Raw genomic sequence first — 22,466 nt, 5'->3', positions numbered from 1 at the left:
TACGTTTATTGTGATTTACTAGTGTTTCATCTTGTTCCTGTTAGTTTACCTGTCTTTTCCATTTATTATATCTCTTTTTGGTTGCTTCTTCTTTTATTCCCTCATTTAATTATTCTTGCTGGACTGATCAAGTTTTCTTTGGTTCTTTTATTGTTCTCTAGTCATTTAGAAGTTCTACATTCTATTTCTATTCCATGAAGATTACTGTTTAATTTTCAAGAACACATTGGCTTTTTCATGATGATGGCACTGAAGGCAAAGAAGGAAGCCCCTGCCCCTCCCAAAGCCGAAGCCAAGGGAAAGGCTTTGAAGGCCAAGAAAGCAGTGTTGAAAGTCGTCCATAGCCACAAAAAAAAGAAGATCTGGATGTCACCCACCTTCTGATAGCCCAAAATACTGCAGCTCAGGAGGCAGCCCAAATAGCCTCAGAAGAGCACCCCTAGGAGAAACAAGCTTGACCACTATGCCATCATCAAGTTTCTCCTCACCACCAAGTCAGCCATGAAGAAGATAGAGGACAACAACACACTTGTGTTCATTGTGGATGTCAGGTCAAAAAGCACCAGATTAAACAGGCTGTGAAGAAGCTCTGTGACACTGGTGTGGCCAAGGTCAACACTTTGATCAGGCCTGATGGAGAGAAGAAGCCCTGTGTTCAACTGGCCCCGACTATGATGCTTTGGATGTTGCCAACAAAATTGGGATCATCTAAATTGAGTCCAGCTGGCTAATTCTAAATATAAAAGTTTTCACTATTAAAACACACACACACACACACACACACATCAGAACTGCTGCTTCCTTAAGAGACCATTAAATCCTTGGACATGGCAAAGTTTCCATTCTGCTACTTCTCCCCTGAGCTCACACCTTGCCTGGGCGTCAGGGCAGCCTGAGGAAGGGGAAGGAGGAGATTACCACTGCTATCAAGCTCTTACATCTGGGTGCCAGAGTCAGTACTCACAGGTTCTCCACAGGTAAAAGTCCTGTGAGTCAGGCACTGTTTAAGTAAGTGACAGGCTCTCACTGTAACCCATCAACTGTGCTTCCTCTTTAGGTCTGCCCATTTTGGGGGGCCCTTTTGAGCAGGAAGGAGGTTGAGAATGTCCATGAGGAAAGCAAGCCACAAAGAAGGGTAAGGACTCAGAGAGAGAAGGAGCAGATCCCTGTTTTAATCCCTCCTTATCCCATAATCTGGTCTAAAATATTAAAAAGTGAATGTGGCTAGCCAAAAAGTGCAAACAACCCAAACGTCCATCAACGGATGAATGGATAAAAACAATGTGGTCTATCCATACAATGGAATATTATCCAGCCATAAAAAGGAATGCAGTTTTGACACATGCTACAACATGGATGAACCCTGAAAACAGGCTAAATGAAATAAGTCAGACACAGAAAGACAAATATGTGATTCCACTCATATGAGGTAGCTGGATGGTCAAATTTATAGAGACAGAAAGTAAAACAGTGGTTACCAGGGGCTGGAGGTGGGGGGAACAGGGAATTATTGCTTAATGGTTATAAAGTTTCTGTTTGGGGTGATGAAGAATTTTTGGAAATAGTGGTAATGATTGCACAACACTGTGAATGTACTTAATGCCACTGAACTGTACACTTAAAAATGATTAAAATAGCAAATTTTACATATATTTTACCACAATTAAGAAAAAAGTGAATGTGGAGAGCTTTTCAGAGTGGACTTGTTTCCTTCTCCCCTAAGGAAGATGCAAGCCTGAGAAAGTTTCACACTTGGAATGTGCTCATTTCCTGCCCCAAATCCTTGCCTGGCTCCCGAGTGCTGACTGAGGAAAGGGCTGTCTCGTGGCCTTGCTTGCAAGAGGTGCATGCTCTGAGTCCCCTCCGCCTCCTCTTCTTCCTTCTCCTCCTTTTCCCAAACTGGCTCTGCTCTTCCCCAGCCCAGGTCCTCCTAGAGCTGTTACCCCTCAGCTTCCCTCACCTGGGCCCTCTTTGCTGGTCCAAATCTCATTTTAAAATAAGCGAGTGTCGGGCTTCCCTGGTGGCGCAGTGGTTGATAGTTCACCTGCTGATGCAGGGGACGCAGGTTCGTGCTCTTGTCTGGGAGGATCCCGCATGCCGCGGAGCGGCTGGGCCCGTGAGCCATGGCCGCTGAGCCTGCGCGTCCAGAGCCTGTGCTCTGCAGCGGGAGAGGCCACAGCGGTGAGAGGCCCGCGTACCACAAAAAAATAAATAAATAAATAAGCCAGTGTCCCCTGAACCGCCTGGCAGGTTCCTGGTCCCTTCTTTTTTTTTTAAGTTTTTACTTCCCCTCAATGATGATAATAGCTACTCTTTTTTTTTTATTATTATTAATTAATTTATTTATTTTTGCTGTGTTGGGTTTTCGTTTCTGTGCGAGGGCTTTCTCTAGTTGTGGCAAGCGGGGGCCACTCTTCATCGCGGTGCACGGGCCTCTCACTATCGCGGCCTCTCTTGTTGCAGAGCACAGGCTCCAGATGCGCAGGCTCAGTAGTTGTGGCTCACGGGCCTAGCCGCTCCGTGGCATGTGGGATCTTCCTGGAACAGGGCTCGAACCCATGTCCCCTGCATTAGCAGGCAGATTCTCAACCACTGCGCCACCAGGGAAGCCCCTTGGTCCCTTCTTGTTTCTGTTTTCTTGTCCTGGATTACAGTTCCCTGGCTGCTGTCTTGTCCCCGCTACTAAGAAGAGCTCCTTGAGACCAGCTACGCTGTCTTACTCATCTCTGTGGCGCTGGTCTCTCGGACAAGGTCATTCACTGCGTCTATTAAACCGAGGCTGCATAATAACATTACCACCGACAGTAGCAGAGGTCACTGAGGTTTCCTCTGTGCTTCTGAGGTGTCCAGCACGGTGCTAAGCGCTATGCCTGCTTTGTGTCATTTAACTCTTGGAATAACTCAGTGAGGTAGCTGTATTGTTATTATTCTCAAGTAACGTGAGGAAAAAGGAGCATGGAGGGGTGAAATGGTTTGCCCAGAGTCACACAGCTGGTAGGCGCCAGAACTGGTACCGTCAGCAGGACTCCAGGGTCTTTGGTGGGTGGGCTGGAGTCTTGGATGAGAACAGTGCTGCTCCACACTGGCCTGGAGGGCCAATACTTTGGAGACCCCCCCACACACACTCCGGGGCTCTGGGCAGGGGCTACCCTGCAGGCCCCACTTGTGTGTGGGGGGGAGGGGGGAAGCCTGCCTTCCTCCCCCAACCTCCAGGATCCAAGGAAAACTCAGGGCCAGGCGAGGGCTGCAGAGGAGAGGGAGGCGGACGTTAAGGAAACAAGTAAGAGCCTCCATCACGTGGGTTTAAACAATGGAGCAGCGCACCACTTCACACGCTGCTGGGAGAACCATTAAAACCATTAGCGGGACATTAGTGCTGCTCCAAGAACTGGAGACACTGGAGGCGGAGGCGAAGGAAGGTGCTGACAGCCCTCCCAGCCCTCCCGCTCTGGAAAGAGCAAGGGGTTGGTGGAGGAGCGGTGGGCACCGAAAGAGCCTGAGCCAGGGGTTGCCCTGGGAAAGTTGCTGAGCTGCCCTGGGTCTCAGCCTCCGCTACTATAAAATGCAAGTATGTGTCAGGGAAGGAACACAGATGATTTGTCTTCCTCCTTCGGATCTGGATCTGATTTCTACAACAACAGGGTCTTGGTTCAAACACTGCGATCTCAGGAAAGATCAGGATCACGTCACCCGTTAACGGGGATATCAACTTATACACGCACCCCTGCAGGTAACTGAGCGTTCACGAGGTAGGGGGCGACCTCCACCCCGCCCCAGCCCCCTACCAAATCCCTCCTCCCGTATTTCCTTAAGCATTATATATTTAAGGCGGCTCCCAGTTCCCAAGCCAAACAAAGCTCTCTGCCTGCTCTGCCAGCGTCTCTGCCAAGGACATTTTCTCTCCACTAGCCGTGCCGGCGATCTGACATTCAGTACCCAGGTGGCACACCGCCTCGGATTCTAAAGAGCACACCCTCCTCCAGGAAGTACAGGGAGAAGCAGGGCTTGCGGCCATGGCAAGTGCACAGGTTTGGATGGAAGAGGTCCGCGTTTCAGCTCATGTTAGTGGCTGTGTGACCTTGAGCAAGTACGGAACCTTTCTGAGCCTCAGCTACGAACCTATAAAGCGAGGGCGAGGATGACAACGTGACCCTGCTGAGCTGTGAGGGCGAGGGGTGAAGTGTGTAAAGTGCTGAAACAGCATCCACCCTGCTCACTCCCCGTCCCTCCTCTGTTCCTCCTCTAAGCTCTTCCTACAGACTCCACAGCGTTGATTTCAGTTTTCCTTGTCTCTCTCACTGAACTCTGAGAGCCGGCAGGGCAGAGACTCTGTTCACCAGTCTTCTCAGAGCCTGGAACCATGCCAGTTCAAGCGCAGGATGGATGGATGGATGGATGGATGAATGGATGGATGGATGGATGGACGGGTGGACGGGTGGATGGGTAGATGTGTAGGTACGGGTGAGAAAGGAGTGAATAACAGGAAATGATACAACCAGCTTATCTGGTAGGTGGAAACACCAGGGCCCAGAGGGTAAGGAGACTGAATAGGATGGAAAATCAGCATCAGAAAAGCAAAGCAGGTTGTAAAATGGTGCCTACAGGATAATTCCCGTTTCTATTCAATAGTCTGGAAGGGTGGACACCAAAATATTCACAGTGGTCTGTGTGGTGAGATGATGGTGATTTTTGTCACCATGCTTTTGCTTTTTGGCAACTGAGGCCGTGCGTATTTGTGTAACTAAAAAAAATGTATGAAAGAAAATAAAATGAGACAGACAACAAATCAGTGGCTGCGTGAAGATGAGACCCTAACATTCCTTTGGTGCATCTTGCACGCAGCCCTGAGAGGGGATTTGAAACATCAGCGGCTGGGGGTGCACTTGCTGGCCGCCTCTGGCCCTATGAGCTCGGCCTGCACCCCTCCCTAGGACCCCATCTTATCAGAGAATGCTTTGGAACATTCTCCGAGACAGTCCACATCTCATGAAATCTTCACACCCTCCCCCCTACAAGAAAATGTATTAATCATCAGTACAACTAAATGTGATTTCAGTTTTATATCTTTATGACTGTTTTCCCAAGTAAGCGGGAAAAAAAATTTTATCAGGCTACCCTCGCCTATTTTCAGCTCAATGTGGCCACCGCAATGACAGCTCCTGGGGGGTCTTGTGTCTTAGGATGGAGCTCCTGGAGGGTGGAGTCTGACCCCTAAATGTCTTGCATGTTGAGGACACCATAAGTATTTGCTGCAATGGATCAGATGTCAAGAATCTTTTTTGTTGGTGTGAACATTATTATTAGGTTTTCATATTACCTAATGTCCTCTGTGGAGAAAGACCCATTTCTCAGCACATTAATCCAACACAACTGGACAAAAGGTAACACGATTCTGTCCAGTTCACAAGCACACTCCACCACCTGTTCGTTGGCTGCTCAAAGCCAAGTGAGGGGAACATGTTCTACTCGCCTCACTATTATAGTGTCTCCTGGATATCTAATGCTGGAAAAAAATGAATTCTTAGATTTTTCTCACCCAGAGTTTTTAGATGTAGAGCTTTGCTCAGTATTAATAAAATACCATTTATCCCAGCTCCCGTTACTTTAGATTTGGGTTTGTTTTCCGTGTAGCCTGCATGAGTGATTTGTAGACACTACAGGTGTCTTCTGTCGGCAGGCCTTTTGGGGTCGCAGGGATGCTGCAGGGAATGAAACTACTTTCAGAGCCTTGTCTTGGGACATGGGGTTTGACAGCAGCAGAGGTAGTCCTGTGGCTGCGTTGGGATAGGGAGCCATTCACCCAGTCCTGCTCTGACTTCACTACAGGAAAGAAGCTACCAATTCAAGCATATGTATTTTCAGTTCCAACTCAAGCTGAAGAATCAAAGACATCTGGGTCCTTGGCCCTTCCGTGCTGCTGCAGATAAATAAACTAGTGAGCAATGCGACTTCTTGTTTGCCACGTGCCTGGCTATAGAACCGGGCTAACGGTGCTGGCTGAGAGGCTAAGGCCTTGAGTGCTCACTGCAGTGCGTGGAGTGTGGGAGACTGACAGCTGAAGGGCCCCAGGCACGAGGTGGGGTGCCGCTTCTCCTGCCAGGTGTGTGCAAGGAGGGTCTGAGCCTTTATTCCCTACCACTGGAATGTTCAGATGATCCCCATCTGGGAAACCAGAAATGGAGGCTAGGAAGACACAGTCAACTCCACTGTCCACTGAGGTCACCCCAATCTCAGCCTCAGCCCCAGCCGCAGCATCCTGGGGACAAACACCTCCCACAATTCTCCCTCCCTTTGGGAGTAGCCTGAACCTCACCAGGGCAACTTATCCATCTTGTTACATGAATTTCCGTTCATTCACGGATGCGCATCAAGTGCTTATATGCCCAACACTGTGCTTCTCCCACTTTTCTTTAGCTACAGAACTCCTCACACTCTCCGCACCAGCCACACCAGCCTCACAAATTCTCACTGGCGCTGTCCTCCCTCGAGCCACAGGGTCTTTGCACAAGCTGTTTCCTCAGCCTGGAGCTCTCTTCCCTTCAGATCTTGATCTCAGCTCAAGCACCCCCTTCTGAGGCAAACCTTCCTGACCCCTGCCTCAGTCCCCGCACCGTGTCCATCTAAGTACTCATGGCACCATGAGTCTCCTGCCTGGCACTTGTCACAGCTGCACCGTGATGGCTTATTACCATTTGTGCATAATTTTTTCATGAGTGTCTATCTCCCCCTAGATCATAAGGAGAGCTAGGATTGGTACTGTCTTTGCTCATCCCCAGAGCCTGGCTCATGGAGTGGGGCTTCATAAATATTTGTCGAATGACTGAATCCTTGCTAATGTACCTAACCTACAGTCTTAATGCCCCACAGACAGTAGGAATTTGTATACCAAATGAAACATAACAGAATCCATTAATGAGGGATCACAGAGTGGGCTACACTGACCACTACTGGTTCTGGGGGTGAGCTGGATGGAGCGCCATTTTGTAGAAAAGAAAGAGCCATGGGGCTGTACTCTGGCTCTTTGGCTGTTCGGGTGCCTCTGCTCTTCACCCTGCGTGGTGGTGTTTAGATTTTATAACTATTAACAAAAGCAACACCCTTATAACTGGCATTCCTGCACAAAAACAACTTTGCCATTGTGAGTTGAAAACCCAACACCATTTTCCCCACTGACATCGTTTATGAGTACATGAAGTTTCTTAGGGATGCAACCATCATAGGATAGACCATCTCAGATGAAACGACACAAGAAATGCAGACAGCTCTACTACCCAGAGCAAAGCTTACTTCATTTGACCTTTGGAGGCTGTAAGGATGGGAGGGCACACCATGCCTCCTCCTCAGGGGAGTGCAGAACTCAAGCCAACCAGCTCAGATCCTCAAACTGGGTGCCACAGCCCCAGATGCCACCTGAGCACGTCCTGAGCTGACTGCAGAGCCATAACCCCCTGGGCGGACACAGGCTCAGGTTGTCAAGGAGACCAGCCGTACTCAGGACGGAATGCACCCAGGGCTGGAAGTCAGACTTTCAACGGAGGAGAAAGAACCCATTCCCCTTGGCAGGCCTCAAAGATACAGTAGGTTCATATGTCACAACAGATGAAAAAACTTGAAGCGAGAGGTTAAGACATTATTACTCCAGTTTTGGGGGCAGTGGCGGAGGGAGGGGGTGGCACTCACCTAGTCCTTCTCTGAAAGACAGTCAGGCTACTTGCCTTGCAAAGGGCTAGAAGGTGGGCTGTGCAGAGAGGCAGGCAGGAGGGGTTTTCTTTTCATAACCTGTTTCCATGGTGCCTGACAGCCCTGGGCAATCCACAGCTGGGGAGTCTTGGACAGCCGGGGAGGGGGAACCCAGGGCCTTATGTCACCCAGGCCACCCTCTAAGGCCCATCTTCCTGGCCTGTCTGGGCCCCAAGGGTGACAGAAGCCACAGGCAGGCAGCAAGGGCCCCCCCCTCTCTCGGGGGAAAGGAGCCGAGTGATGTAGCAGACAAAGGGCAGAGCAGAGAGAGAACAACCCAAGAGCCAAGGTGGGCAGCTCTTACCCACCCCCTTCCTCGCCCCTGCCCTGAAGAAAAGTTTCACTGAAGACCCGGCAGACCCTCTAACTAGGAACACATTCCTTCCCTCCCCTCTCAGCCTGGACTGCATGGCCCAGATAACCAGATAAGGGCCTCTTTGATTTCCAGTGTGTTTACACAGGCTGTGGCCCTATGTCTAGGAAAGGATCAACCACATCCAGGCAAGTCAGGGCGCCTCCAGTGGGGGCGTGAGGGGGGCAGACGCCTTACCTGCTCCTGGGAATTCATCACGCGCAACTTCATCTGCTTCAGGTACGTAGAGGTGAGGGGCATGTTGTAATCGATAATCCCGGAGACCAGAGGAGAGGGAGGCTCGTTTTCTGGCAGAAAGAAGAAAAGGAAGCCCCTTTCAGCCTGTGCCGTGGGCCACCAGCAGCCTGGCACCCACGTGGGGGACCCAACACAGGGACTGAGGAGGAGGGAGGGGAGGCCGGAGATCGCTGACTGGGGGCTCGCCCGCCGTGCCTGGCCCGTGGACGTGGACTGCATGACCCTTAAGTGCCAATGTTTAGTGAGAGAGTTCACCTTTGAAAACCAGGGATTTCTGACTCCTTTGAGAAATGGAAGGTCTGGCCGCACAGGGCCCTCACTCCCACGTGGCAGACACCCACTGCAGCTGAGCAGCAGCCGCTCATTTTAGACAGGGTGTGAGGGCTCCATTTTGCCACAGTCCCCACCGCTCCCTATTGCACTGTACACTTTCACTCAACGATGATGCCTGCCAGGCCCCTGAAGTCATTTAAGTTTCCAACGCCAGCCTAAGCCAGCTCACGTGCCACACTGTCCCACCCCATCCCCCACCCCCCACGGTATCCCCCACAAAGCACCATCAGGGACCACATCGCTCGCAGGTCTGGGCCAGGCCTCCAGTATGCCCAAATTCTAGTTCCTCTTTCATCACACAGAGAGGAGCATTGTTCCTCCCATTTATTGCTTTCTTGTCCTGAACATCAAAGTAACTCATATCCCTTTTGTAGAGCATTTGCAAAGTGTGGAAAGTAAAATTTTAAAAACCATAATTGCACCAAGGAGCTTGGCATATGCTTGTTTATTTTTTCCCTGTGATTTCTCTTTTTTACATACTTGATATCACAATGCATACAGAGAATTACAGTCTGCTTAAAAATTTTTTTTTTGCTTAACATTTTCTCATAGGCATTTCCCCCACCATCAAAAATCTCGTTTTGCTTTGCAAATATAATTTTTATAGCCCTGTACTATTTTATCATATTTTCCTTAAGTCATTCCTTTATGATTGATTACTTAGGCTGTTTGCTATTGGGGGTTACTATAAACACTGCAGGGAACATCTTTGTGCAGGAATATTGGTCTGTATTTATGATCGTTTCCTTTTTAGACCAGACTCCAAGACATGGAATTTGTGGGTCAAAGGGTAGGAATACTCGGAAACTCTTGAAATGTCTGGCCATGCTGCCTTCTGCAAAGGCTCCTGCAGTGGACACTGCCCAGCCATTGTGTTCTGCATCTTGGGTGCCACTGTGGGTGCCGTTTAGGAGAGATTGCAATGGCACAGGAATAAGTCAAGAAGACGAGAAGCATGATTCGATGGAGCCCGTCACGTCTCTCTCCAGTCCAGCTTCCCCTTCAGATGTCTCCTGCTGTGACCAAGCTCGAAACCCTGGAGTCACCTGCTGGGACCCGTCACACGAAGTGGGGCCTCATTTCGTCACTTAGTCGCTTGACCTGGCTTCACCCTCCGTCCAGGGAATAGTCTTGGTTACCTGTTCTCTGGTTGCCTCTTCCCCCTGTCTCCAAGGGTGCCAGGCCTTTGACCCATGTCCCCCCCTGGTGCCTAGTTCTGTTCACGGGCTGGGGTTTGAGTGGTGCGAGAAGCGGGAACGACTTCCGGACGGACCAAAGCCTGCACGTCACCACAAGCACCGTGCCCAGGAGATGCGCTGGACGGGAGCGGGTGACAGGGCTGAGGTGGAGAGAGGCAGAGATTTGCAGAATCTGCCACTCCAGAGCCAGAGCCCAGGCCAGACAGGCCCCTGCAACCTTGAAAACGCTCTGCTGAGGGAGAGAAGCCAGACACCACAGGACAAATACTGTGTGATTCCTCGTGGATGGAACATCTAGAACAGGCACATTCACAGAGACAGAAAGTAGAAGAGGGCTTCCCTGGTGGCGCAGTGGTTGAGAATCCGCCTGCCAATGCAGGGGACACGGGTTCGATCCCTGGTCCAGGAAGATCCCACATGCCGCAGAGCAACTAAGCCTGGGCCACAATTACTGAGCTTGTACTCTAGAGCCCGCGAGCCACAACTACTGAGCCCGCGAGCCACAACTACTGAGCCCACGTGCCACAACTACTGAAGCCCATGTGCCTAGAGCCCGTGCTCCACAACAAGAGAAGCCACCGCAATGAGAAGCCCGTGCACCGCAACAAAGAGTAGTCCCCGCTTGCCACAACTAGAGAAAGCCAGTTCGCAGCAATGAAGACACAATGCAGCCAAAAGAAATTAATTAATTAATTTTAAAAAAAGAAAGAAAGTAGAAGAGAGGTTACCAGGGACGAGTGTCTGGGAATGGGAAGTTACTGCTTCACGGGTCCACAGTTTCTGTTTGGCGTGATGAAAAAGTTTTGGAAACAGACAGCGGTGATGATTGCCCAGTGGTGTGACTGTAACTAACACTGAGTTGTACACTTAAAAATTATTAAAATGGCACGTTTTGTATTGTAAATATTTTGTCACAAAAAAGAAAAAAGGCAAAAAACACCCCAATAAAGATGTATTAAAAAAAACCAATAAAGGTGTATTGAAAAAAAAACCAATAAGGATGTACACACACACACACACACACACACACAAAGTAAGAAAAAAGGCCCCTGCAAACAAGGGGGAGAAACTACCCAAAGGGCACCAGGCAGTTCCTACTTGGTGCAGATAGAAACAGCCCTGTAGAATACAGGGTCCATGCGTCTTGGGGTGGTGTCCTTCTGGTGACTGTACAGCTTGAATAACATTTCTTATCAAGTTTCATAAAAATGCAGAGCTTTGTTTTGCTTTCTTTTTTTTTCCCTTTGGGCCGCGCCATGCGACTTGTGGGGTTTTAGCTCCCTGACCAGGGATCAAACCCAGTCCCCCTCAGTGAAAGCGGTGAGTCCTAACCACTGAATCACCAGGGAATTCCTTGTTTTGCTTTTTAAAGCTATGTTGTCTTACGCAGAATTTCTGTTTGTCCAGGAGGAGGTAAATGTCACTAATAAAATGTCTCAGAAACTGGCTTGGAATGGACCAAACCTTTCTTTTTATTAAGGGATTTCCTCTTGGTCTGTGGCAGAGGGGTTCTCTAACACCAGTGCACACTGGCCCCTCTGGCACAGACGCCCGGTGCTGTGGGGAAACTAAAATGCATTTTTGTGACCTTGGGTCCTCTTCTTCTTGCCGCCCCACCACCAACCCAGACGTGACCTCTTTCAACCCAGGGGCGTGTTGGGACCTGGCCTCCGCAGCTCCATGAGGTTGGATACAATATGTGAGGCAGACATTGCAGCCACATTGAGATGATGTCACTCAAAAGAGCCGTGGTTCCTGTTGTGGGTCTTCAGATGGAGGATTCTGCCATTTCCATTTCATTTCCTCCAAGACGTGGTTGTCTGCTGAAAAGCTGTTAGACAACATAGTAGGTGAGAAGGGACCCCCACCCTCAGGGTCGCCGGTCAGAGACTCAAATGAAGACTTCACCAGCTGCCATGGCGACGCTCTGTGTTTTGTTGTCCATGGAGGCCGGACACTGTGCTCCTTCACTGATGGTCACCCGTGTCCTGCCTGAAAGCCATGACTACTTACAAAAAGGTAACTTTAAAAAAGCCAGGTATAGCTAGGTTTAGGAGAAAAACCACAATGGCTGGGAAGGCACTCTTGGGGGGCGGGAGAAGGGGTCTTCCTTGGCCTGTTCTCTCCACAGCAGGTCCACAGATCAGAAACTGCTTCCAGTACCCGGAGGTGAGCCAGGAGAGCTCGGGAAGAGGAGGCCGGATGCCTTCGTCTGGGGACGCAGGGACATCCCGGGCACACACACGAATCCATCCGAGATCGGTGTGCAGTGAAATGCTTGCATCTGCAGTTCCAGAAGTGAGGGTTCTGTCGGGGAGGCGGGACCTTGGTGGGCGGGACACATTCCAGGTGAGGGAACATGCCAGGGAGTTGGCTGTGGGAGGCCAGAGCTCGGCCACACCACAGCAAGAAGACAGGCAGGCAGGGTTTTTGGCAGTGGGAAGCCAAATGGTTCCGGGGGTGGCAGGTGCCACACATGAAGATGAACAGCTTACAAGGAAAGAGCTAAGGAGCAGGGCCAGTGGGGGCTCCATGGAGTCCAGTGCTCGTGGGGGAATAGGGGATGAGCTAAAGTGGACACACGAACAAGGAAGAAGTGGCTTCCCTGAGCTCTGATGGGCAGGCCAGGTCCCCGCTGTGGTCAACAAATACAGTGGCCACGCCTGAGCCACTACAAGTAACCTGACACCACGGGTGAGTTAGGAGCGAGGAAGGGCCACGGAGCTGAAATAACCCAGTAGGTGGCTGGTGAGAGAAGCAGAGGAACCACACAAAGAAATGTTTCGACATCTTTTTGCCAAGAAAAACTGACACCAGCCCAAGCACTAGTCCTAGTTTTACAGGCCTTGAAAATAACCAGCGATGTAGAGGTTCTCCCAGGGCCAAGCCGAGAGCTGATCACAGCTGGGCTCCAGGGACATTTGCCAATCAATGCAAATTCCAGCTGAGGTGGTGGCCCGGATCCTCCAGGTGGAACACAAGGTGGCAATTCTCATGAGTTTCCCCCTACAGCATGGAAGAACTCCTCCGTCCGGAGACATCTGTAGCTTCTGGATGCCGGGGTGAGACCTCTCGGGGTCAGAGCTGGGGGTTGAAGGACGTGTGCATGACGAAGGCCTGGCACAGAGGAGCCTCGAGGGCGGCCAGCCTGCCATGGGGCTCAGATTTGGAACTAGAGAAGCCAGGCCTGGGGCTGGCTCAGATGAAAAAGCCTCTCTCCCAGGGAAGCGAATCAATAGGTCAGCAAGTCTTCAAGGAGCACTGATGTGTGTGCATTCAGGGTGGGGACGGTGGGGGGAAGGGCGTAGGGACGGTGTCTGTGCTCAGCAGGGCGGGACTGATGGTGAGTCCATTAGCGCTCCAAGGAGGAAGAGCTCACAGGGCTGTGAAGTAGCTCCAGGCAGCCTTGTGGAGAGGGGATCTCAACAGGACTTCCGTTCAATCACACAGATGACAGCCACTGAGTCCTGCCAGAGCGCCACGCAGACCCTCCTGCGTGGAGCTCCCAAGGACTCCGTGCGGTGGGTGCTCGTGTTAATGACCCCACTTTACAGATGAGGCAACCACACGTGGGGAGGCTACGCGACCTCCCCAGGTCGTATAGCGAGTGAGTATGAGAGCCGGGAGAGGACAGGCCAGCACAGGAGAGACTTCAGGGGCAGAGGAATGAGCCGGGATGGGGTCACATGGGGCAGGACAGGAAGGGGGGGTGTCTGGAGGGGCCAGGCAGGGAGGGGGTTGGAAACCACAGAGGAATCTGGGCCCGGCTGCAAAGGCGCTGCCACCTGAGTGGATGGCTCTCGCTGAGGAAGGGACCCTTCGGTAGGCGACTGGCGGCGTTGCCCGCTGCTAACTCCTAGTCTGCAGCCATGCAAACAGTATTCCATCACATCAAAGAAACGTGAAACGTGCTCCCGAGGCCCCTCACCCCTGCAGCCAGAGCTGGGCCCAGGGCACACCCAGTTCTCATCTCTGCCTCCTCCAGTCCAGACTCAGGGGCTGGTGGAAGAGGAAAGTGGAGCCGGCAGGCCCTGGAATCTCCCATCCTCGGACTTCCTGATCCTCGGCAGCCTCCTTTGTTCGTGCTTCTGGCGCTGGGGGAGGGCACAGGACTGTCCAGCCCCCCACCCCCCCACCCCGCCCCCGTGCCGGGACAAACCACCGAGCAGGGGAGGCTGCTTTGCTTCCTTTCTTTCTTTATAACATGAGGCCAGGAAGCGAGGCGTCCTCCCAGCAGCCCCTCGAGAAGTCTCCATCCTGTTCCCTGGCCCCCTCTGGCCCCACCTTCCTGGGACAGGAACCTGGGGCCTGCCTCTGGGCCTTGGGGCAGGCTCTGATTTCCCGGAGGGCGGGCGAGGGAGGAGGGAAGGCTGGCAGAGCAGGGGTGCCTATGAAAGAGCGGTCGGAGCAGCTGACCACATCCAGAGAGGCCAGCATGGCAGGCGGAGACAGGATCTCCAGGCTCTCAGCTGGGGCAGGAGAAGGGAGAACCTGCCAGCTGGTGAGGGTGGTCCAGGCGCTACTGCCTCTGGCCAGCAAGCAAACACGGGAGCCTTTCAGCCTCTAAGGCTCTCCACTGGCAGCCTCCAGAAACCAAACCCTTCCCTTTTGCCCAGCGGCCAGGTTGTGGACCCAGGGTGCTCACCTGGGTGGGTGACTGACCGTGCATCTCCCCGTGGGACACCTGGACATTGGCAGTCTTGTGCCTGGGTGGTACAACAACATGGGGGTAGGGTGGGGGAGAGGCTGATGCTCCCTAGGCACCCACTACATCAGGCGCCTGGCAGAATGGGCTCGTTTAATTCAATTGCATCCTCATGAAAACCCTGAGATGGGGGAATTCCCTGGTGGTCCAGTGTTTAGGACTTGGGCTTTCACTGCCATGGATCTGGGTTCAGTCCCTGGTCGGGGAACTAAGATCCTGCAAGCTGCGTTGCGTGGACAAAAAAAAAAAAGAGAGGGAAGCATTACTCCCATTTGTTGATGGGAAGGTAAGTTCTTCTGCCTTCTGGGGACCTCGGACAAGTGATTTCACCCTTCCACCTCTCTGTGCCTCCTTTCCTTAGCTGTAAACATGGACAGAGCCCTCCCAGGATCATAGGAGCTGTTATGAGCAGTTGATGTTCAGAGAGGTCCCTGAACCTGCTGAGGGACACACAGCAGGGAGCAGGGCGGCACACCCAGGCCTCCCAGGCCCCAAGCCCACGTCCTGAGACACTGAAGCCACGCAGTCTCCTGCGCCCTCAGCACCTCCTCCTCTCCCTGCGCGGGAAGCTCCACCCCTGGGGACAGGGAAGTGGCGTTCTGCCCGAGGACAGGCAAGGATGGGCACGGCGCAGCCTTACTCTGACTGCCCTCTGTCTTGCTGGAGTGAGCCCCTGGACAGAGAGGCTCCAGCCCAGAACCCACGAAGCTGGCGCGTGTGCTCTCTGCCTCTCCACCTCCCTTGGTCCCCCCTCCCTCCCCCGGGGGTGGGGGCACGGTGGCAGCAGGAGAAGCAGCAAGCTGCTGCTGTGCTCGGCATCCTCCTCAGATGAGGAGGAGTGGAGCTGTAGCCCTGGAGACCTCGCTGCCTCGACTGGGGAGTCGGGGAGGTGAGGCTTGTCCTCCCCACCAGCATGGAGAAGGGAGCAGAATAGAGCCTGCAGACGCCCCAGAGCAGCCCACAAACACAGCCCCTCTTGGCCTGCCTCTGTTTCCCCCAGGTTCTGTGTCTGACTCTGCCAGTTGCTATGGAAACGATTAGGCCAGCGCTGGAGGGGACAGGCGGACGGGCGGGCAGGGACCAAGCGGCCACCACCAGGGCCCGCGTCCCTGGGACCCAGACCCAGGCAGGGTGGGGAATGCAGCAGGGAAAGCCTCCTGGCCCATTGGCAGGTACCAAGTGCTGTCTTGGTGCAGGGGTTGCAGCTGCTCAGTGGGGGCCAGGCCACGTGGGGCAGGGGCCTCACTCAGGCCCCACATGTTATCACAATAACTGCCACAGCCATGGCTCACTCCTCCTGCATGGTAGCCCTGTGCCAGGTACAGGGATTAACTCTCAGATTTCATCAGAACCCTGCCCCCCCGCCACCAGGTAGGTGCATTATTAACTCCATTTCACAGATGAGGAAACTGAGGCTCAGAGAGGTGAAGTCACTTGCTCAGAACACATGGCTGTTGAGCAGCAGAGCTGGGATCTGAACCCACCCAGTGCGGCCCTGGAGCCCCTGCTCTTAAACCAGGAACCCAGCACTTATGAGGGATTAACTAGATTACTTCCTGTCCCTCATACTTTAGTGGCCATCCAGTGAGCTCAGTGAAGTGGCCAGGGCCTAATGGCCCCCAAGGACAGGAAAGCCTCTGGGTTTGGTGAGGTGGCTGCTGTCAGAAGTCGTATCAGGGACTACCAACTAGGAGGAAAACCTCACTCGACACCCATGCTCCAATTCCTTTGCTGTCATCGGGCCTCGTTGTTGGTTTTTCCACGTATTTGGTGGACACCACTTGGGCACCACCTGAGTAAATGGCTCACCCTTCATTCCGAGTCTGTTCCCATTCTCAGGCAAATGCCCACCGACCTCAGCAACTTTTGCGGGCCTGATGCCTAGAAGCCCTGATAAGTCACCCACCGGGGCATCATTTCTCAGTGCTGAGTTACAGTCATACCAGCCAAACATAGCGGCCTGTCTCGCTATGCCAAAGCCACCTGCGAACAGATGGTCCAGACTTACTGGAGGCCTCTGGGATGTTCAGGTACAGGCTGTGGGAGACTGAAGCGGGGGTCCTTGCTGCGTCTCACTGGGCAGGGTAGAGCTGGAGAGCTTGGATGTGGGTCTAAGGGACCACCTTCGGCTGATCACAAGTACTCTGGGCATTTTCTTTCTTTTTTTTTTTTTTTTTGCGGTACGCGGGCCTCTCACTGCCGTGGCCCCTCCCGCCACGGAGCACAGGCCCCGGACGCGCAGGCTCAGCGGCCATGGCTCACGGACCCAGCCACTCCGCAGCATGTGGGATCCTCCCGGACCGGGGCACGAACCCGCGTCCCCCGCATCGGCAGGTGGACTCCCAACCACTGCGCCACCAGGGAAGCCCTGGGCACTTTCAATTCTAACGAATCTGCACAGATCTCCTGGGTGTGCACTGGAGGTGGGGGGCAGGGGACAAATACTTAGGGAGGCCTGCTAATGGCAGGTGGGTGGCTATAGGGTAGGAGGGTGCACGCGGTGGGGGGTGTGCTCCTGTCCTCAGAGACTGTACAGTCGGGTCAGTGAGACCAGATCCACGTGCACACCGCCTGGGGTGAGATCTGGGAGGTGAGTATTGCAGAGCTTAGGGAATGGGGCGAGGTGGCCATTTCCATCTGGAACCTTGGTGGGAGAGGAGAGTCTTGAAGGGCAGTAGGAATGCGCTATTGGTTTTTAAGTGAAACTTGACATTTAAAAAAAGTTTTTAAAAAAACAAACCTAAAATGAGGCTCTCTGGGTAGCTCCATGGACCCACACTGGCCTCTGGGAATTGTGACAACTGCTGGCCATGCACTTTTCTGTCCGTGCCAGCAAAGGACAGGCCCTTCTGGGGGAGAGCCCCTCCCCGCAGAGCCTCCCCCGAGCCTCCAGCACGCCCACCTCCTCCCCTACCTTTGGGCTCCAGGCCGTTGGAATTAAAGTGCATCCTCTTCTGACACTCTGTGCAGCTCATCAGGAACCGGGTCACAGCCTCTCGCGGAAGGAAGGCGTAGGTCTCGGCGATCTGGGGGAGAGAGGAGGTTTGCTGTTACGTGGATCCATGGGGAGGCGGCTTGGTCACCGGTTCACCAAGGGCTGTGCTTTGGTGGCAGGCACTTTGCCTTTGCCAGGAAGGTTAGGGATTTGGGGAGCAAGGAGCAGATGTCTTAGAGCCTCAGCCATGGAAATGAGTCAGTACTTTTGCAGAATACCAGCAGTTTTAAAATTTTAAATTAAAGAAGCTTAAAAATTGAAAAAAGCAAAACATTGAAACATCGTCTAGTCTTTAACCTATGTTCTCATAAGTTGGGAATATTCCTCTCAACATATCATTGCAACTACTGAAAAATGACTTGATAAACGTTGGTCTAGGGTAGGAGGAGACAACTTCCACAATTCGAGATGAAGAAACTGAGCCTCACTTATAAAGCTACCGGCTCCGGGCCTATAAACGGAACCCAAAGCTCTACAGGCTATTCCTTGATCTACTCACAGATCAAGAGAGCTGTGAAAGGCTGATGCCAAGCGGTCCGATTTTTCAAATTGGACAGACTCTTAGGGACCCCCACGTTCCAGGTGAGTTTATGAGGCCCAGAGAGGTGAACCAATTCGCTCAAGATCACACAGCTCCTTAGAGCAATGCCAGACTAGAACCCAAGCTCCAGGTCACGCCCCATAGCTGTCTCCAGAGGGCCTCCCCTAGCTCGGGAGAAAGAGTAAGCAGTGTGGGAGGGAAGGTGAAAGAGATGGGAGGCGACACAAGAAAGAGACTGGGTGGGGGAGTGGGGAAGAGCGGGGTGTGGGCCCAGAAGCTCAGTCCTCTCCTCTTGCTCTGGGTTTTGGGAAACCCACTGGTCCTGGTTTGGATGCCTGAGGGGGCCAGAGGGACCTCTTGGACCCGGGTTTCCTGGCTGAGGCCGGTGGCCGCCCAGTTGTTGGTTTTCACGGTTCCCAGAGCCCGGGCCCTCCCGCTCCTCTCCACTAAGGGGCAGCACCACCCTAGCATTCCGCCGTTCTCGCCGCAGCCCAGCCGGGAAAGTTGGCCAAGGGTGCTGGTCAGCCCACAGTAGGAGGGGCCGCTCTCCAGGACGCACCTGGTCTGCTCCTGCGGGGTGGACACGTGCCCAGCCCCATCTCTGTGGTGGCTAGGAAGCAGGGCAGGGTGAGGCAGAGTGGATGGGGTTGGGGGGGTGCCAGGGCCCCCCCCCAACCCCGGCTGCGGCCAGGCTCTCAGAAGACCGGCTTAGGCTGTGCTGCCTGCGGACCTCCAGGGGCCGCTCCTGCCTGGTGGCCGGCTACAAATGCAGAGTTGATTTTGGTGACACAATGGTTATTTCTCAGCTGATTTGATGCTCTGCGGAGCAGGCAGTCTCCTTGATGAGTTATCTCCCTTCCAAATTCCCTGTCTGATTGCCTTCCTCTGGAGGTCAGGGACAAGGGCAAAGCCCTGCTCTCTGATTGGAGCCGGTGGATGGGAGGGCGTGAGGGCCGAGGCACGGGGGCTCTCCTGCCACGCACGCGGACATCTTCATCCCCAGCCAGGGGCTGCCTGGCAGTCTTAGGGGTGGCAGGTCCCTCTTGGACCTGCGGGGTTGGGAGGGATGGGTCCTGCTGAGGGGTTGACGGCTGCAGGAGTCAATGGGCAAGAGGGGAGGATGCCCACTGTGCCAAGCAGAGCGCCAAGGCTCAGTTGGGCCAGCAGGTGACCTCCTAGGTGCCTGAGGTGTGGCCTCTCTGGTCAGGCCCCAGAAGAGCTGAGGTGAGGGCGTGGAGGAAGAGGGTTGAAGTCTGCTGGGAAAGGAAGGGTGACACCATGGGGAAGGAAGCCCTACTTTACTACCCGGAGCTCACCGGCCGCTGGGCAGAGACAGAGTTTCTGTAGGGCTCAGGGAGAGCCTTCCTGGGTGGGCTGCTCTGCTGAGGGCTGCCTGTGGCATAGGCAGAGGCCCTGCTTGCCGCCTGGCCCACTGTGGGCACAGGGACAGTTACGAGAGAGAGTCCTGCCCAGGGGCCGGAGTGGCAGCCCCAGCTCTCCCGGCCTTGGCAGGGACCCAGCAGTATGCAAAGGCTGGCCGGAGTGCCACAGGGAGGTGGTGCACTGGGCACACGCCTTCTGGCCCTGGGTCCCATGGATGGGCAGGTGGGCTGGACCAAAGGCAGGTGGGTAAGAAGTCCTTGGAGCTCTCCGAGGGGGCCCGGAAGGGAAGCCCTGCCCTGCGTGGCTGGAATGTCTGCAGCCTCACTAAGAGCTCCCCGGGGAGCCAGTAAAGTGCAGAGTCCAGCTCCACGCTGCTGCAGGGACCCGAATGGAGGACGATGCCTTCCCCCACTGGGGCCTTCAACCTCCTGTGGACATCTTTTGGTTCATGCTCCTGCCTTGTCCACATGAGAAATGGGACCTCCATTTCTGTTTGACTGCACAGATGCCCAAGGCCACAGGACCCACAGGATGAGTTGAAACAAGGAGGATCATCCCAGCTGATGCCCTAGTCAGTAGGATGGTGGTTTTCAGATAGTTTTAGAGCTACAGACAGTGTTCTGGAAATAGACTCTTATCCTGAAGCTCAAAACATGACACAGATAAAGATGGAGCTGTTGCATTTAAGAGGGGAAGCTCCAGGACCCCTGTCCCCACCCAGCTGCCCTTGGCGGCCCTGGACTGTCTGTTGCCTTGCTCTCAGGCCTCCTGCCTGGACATTGAAACCCATACATGAATCTGCCTTTTACGTTTCTCTTAGTAGTAAAAACTGAGTGAGATTTCGCTGGCAGGGAGAGCAGAAGCTATTTGCAGAGTTGCTGACTTGCAAGGCCCCATTTTCGGTCCCCAACTCAGAGGTCAACAAAGACAGATGAGGCCAATTGGGGGGATTTGCGCCACTTTACAAGATCCTCCTTCTGCCCTGCGGGTGGATTAGCACGTGGTGGGCCTGGAGCAGCTGCTGACCACATCTGGCCCCAACTCCAAAGTGGTCTGGGCAGCCAGATCAGGACTCCAGAACCCGATCTAGCACCCTGGGAAAGAGGAAGGAAGCAAAGGGGATCACCCTAATTCAGATGGGTGCAGACACCAGAAACACCCCTTGAAAAAGGACCAGTCCTCTATGTGGCTTCAGGGAACTTTGTAGAACCCACACCCCTGCCTTGGCAAGACTCCCTGGGATCCTCTGGACCTCAGGTCATGCTGCATCAGAAGCAAAGTAAGGCAAGGGCTTCTTGCCCAAGATGGGACTCCCCTGTATTGTCCATCGTAAATGGCCATCTACCCCTGGCTCAGAGACCTCCAGTTTCAGAAAGCTCATTACCTGCCCTCTCTGATCCCTAGAAAGTCCTTTTCCCACTGAAGAAGGTGCCTCCTTTAATGCCCTGAACAAGCCTGCCCATCTCCCTTCCAGTCTCCAGCTCCCTCAGGCACCCCAGGCCTGTAAGAATCCGGAAGGTCCCAGGTGTCCCCAGAGACAGCAAGGCAGTCCCAGGATTCACGTTTGGTAAAGCACACACAGGCAGGTCCAAACGCCCCTGCTAAGGGCCTGATGCAAAGCCCGCAGCGCCAGGCTGTGCCCCTCTGGACCCATCAGCACGGAGCTTCCTTGGGGGTGGGGGGGGCGGGTCTCTTTCCACAGGCATGGATGGGGCTGAAGAGCCAGGCTTAGGTTGAGGAGAATGGGAGCAGGTGAAAAGAGGACAAAAGCATGCGGGCACCACCCCATCCCCCCAAAAGGAAAAGGGTGGCAATGAGAAGGGTGACAGATGGAGAAGAGGGGGGAAGGGAGAGGAGGCACACGGGGGAGGAAGGGGGTACGGCGGCCCCCCTGGCCTCACACCCACTGCAGGAGGGCCTGGCCTGCTCCCTCAGCCTTGGCCCTGCTGCTGAAATTCCAGCTCTGCACGCAGCCCAGCTGGCTCGCTGCCAGTCATGTGCCAGCTCCAGGCTGGGCAGCGGGAAGTGGGGCACGCGGCGGGCATATGGACGAGAAGCCAGGAAGCGCAGAGCCAAGGGCTGGACGTCCGCTTGGCCCAGAGACGCAGAGCCTGGCGGGTGCAGCCAGCCCCGCCCTCTCCGCAGCACAGAGCTCGAAGACCCCAGCCTTCGTAAACACCCAGGAAGTGCCTGAGGGTGAGACTTGGGGCTGGGCACCCAGGGGACCAGGGAAATCATGAGGTCTGGTTGGTCCAAGACTGTCTACTTCGACAAGCAAGTCAGTGGACCCCACTAGCTGGCCATAGGAGGTTTGTAGAGAGGCGGCATGTGTGGTGGTCAGGGTGTGGGCTCTGGGACAGCTGCCTGGCTCTGAACATCAGCTGGATGACCTCAAGCCAGGTTTAATCATCTCTCTGAGCCTCGTTCTCCTCATCTGTAAAATGGGGGTAACAGTAGCACCTGCTTCATCCTGTGATGGCTCAGAGAGCTGGTGTGGGGGACGTGCTGAGCGCAGAGCCTGGTACGTGCCCGCTCCCAGCGAGGCAAATTCAACGCTGAGAAAGTGTGCGGGGTTGCATCAGTACCAAGGGGCCCACACAGGCCCCAGCTCGGGTATCCCTCCCTTCATTTATGACCCTCTGGTGGAAATACCCTCAGAACTCCCTTCCCACAAGCCGTTGCCCAACGCACAAGTGCTGAGAAGCAGGACAGGTCGGGGCAGATAGTACAATCATCTCCTGCTTCCCTCAGCCTGACCGCTCATCTCTCTGAGGTCCTTGTCATGTGGGTCCATCCTTAAGACTCATTTAGAGCAAAGGCCATCTTCTGAGGACAAGGACAAACCAGATTATTGGATTTTTTTTTTAAAAAAGTCAGGGGCTTCCCTGGTGGCGCAGTGGTTGAGAGTCCGCCAGATGATGCAGGGGACACGGGTTCATGCCCCGGTCCGGGAAGATCCC

At 53.9% G+C, this 22,466-nt stretch overlaps 1 protein-coding gene and 1 pseudogene across 1 annotated transcript in view; one reads left to right on the top strand and one right to left on the bottom strand.

The window, feature by feature from the left end:
* NOL4L (nucleolar protein 4 like) overlaps positions 1 to 22,466 on the bottom strand; it is a 130,786-nt gene that overhangs the window by 55,253 nt on the left and 53,067 nt on the right. Inside the window, exons 3-4 of the mRNA XM_060120280.1 lie at positions 17,502 to 17,613; positions 8,291 to 8,400 (exon numbers count right to left, since the gene is read on the bottom strand). Of these exons, the coding sequence (XP_059976263.1) occupies positions 8,291 to 8,400; positions 17,502 to 17,613 (222 nt within the window). The remainder of the gene's footprint in view (positions 1 to 8,290; positions 8,401 to 17,501; positions 17,614 to 22,466) is intronic.
* Positions 238 to 712, top strand: LOC132476578 (large ribosomal subunit protein uL23-like; annotated as a pseudogene).

The sequence above is a fragment of the Mesoplodon densirostris genome, chromosome 16 (genome assembly GCF_025265405.1).
Source record: "Mesoplodon densirostris isolate mMesDen1 chromosome 16, mMesDen1 primary haplotype, whole genome shotgun sequence".
Lineage (NCBI taxonomy): Eukaryota > Metazoa > Chordata > Mammalia > Artiodactyla > Ziphiidae > Mesoplodon > Mesoplodon densirostris.
Note: the sequence above shows the minus strand (reverse complement) of the source record. Positions and strands in the feature narration are given on the sequence as shown.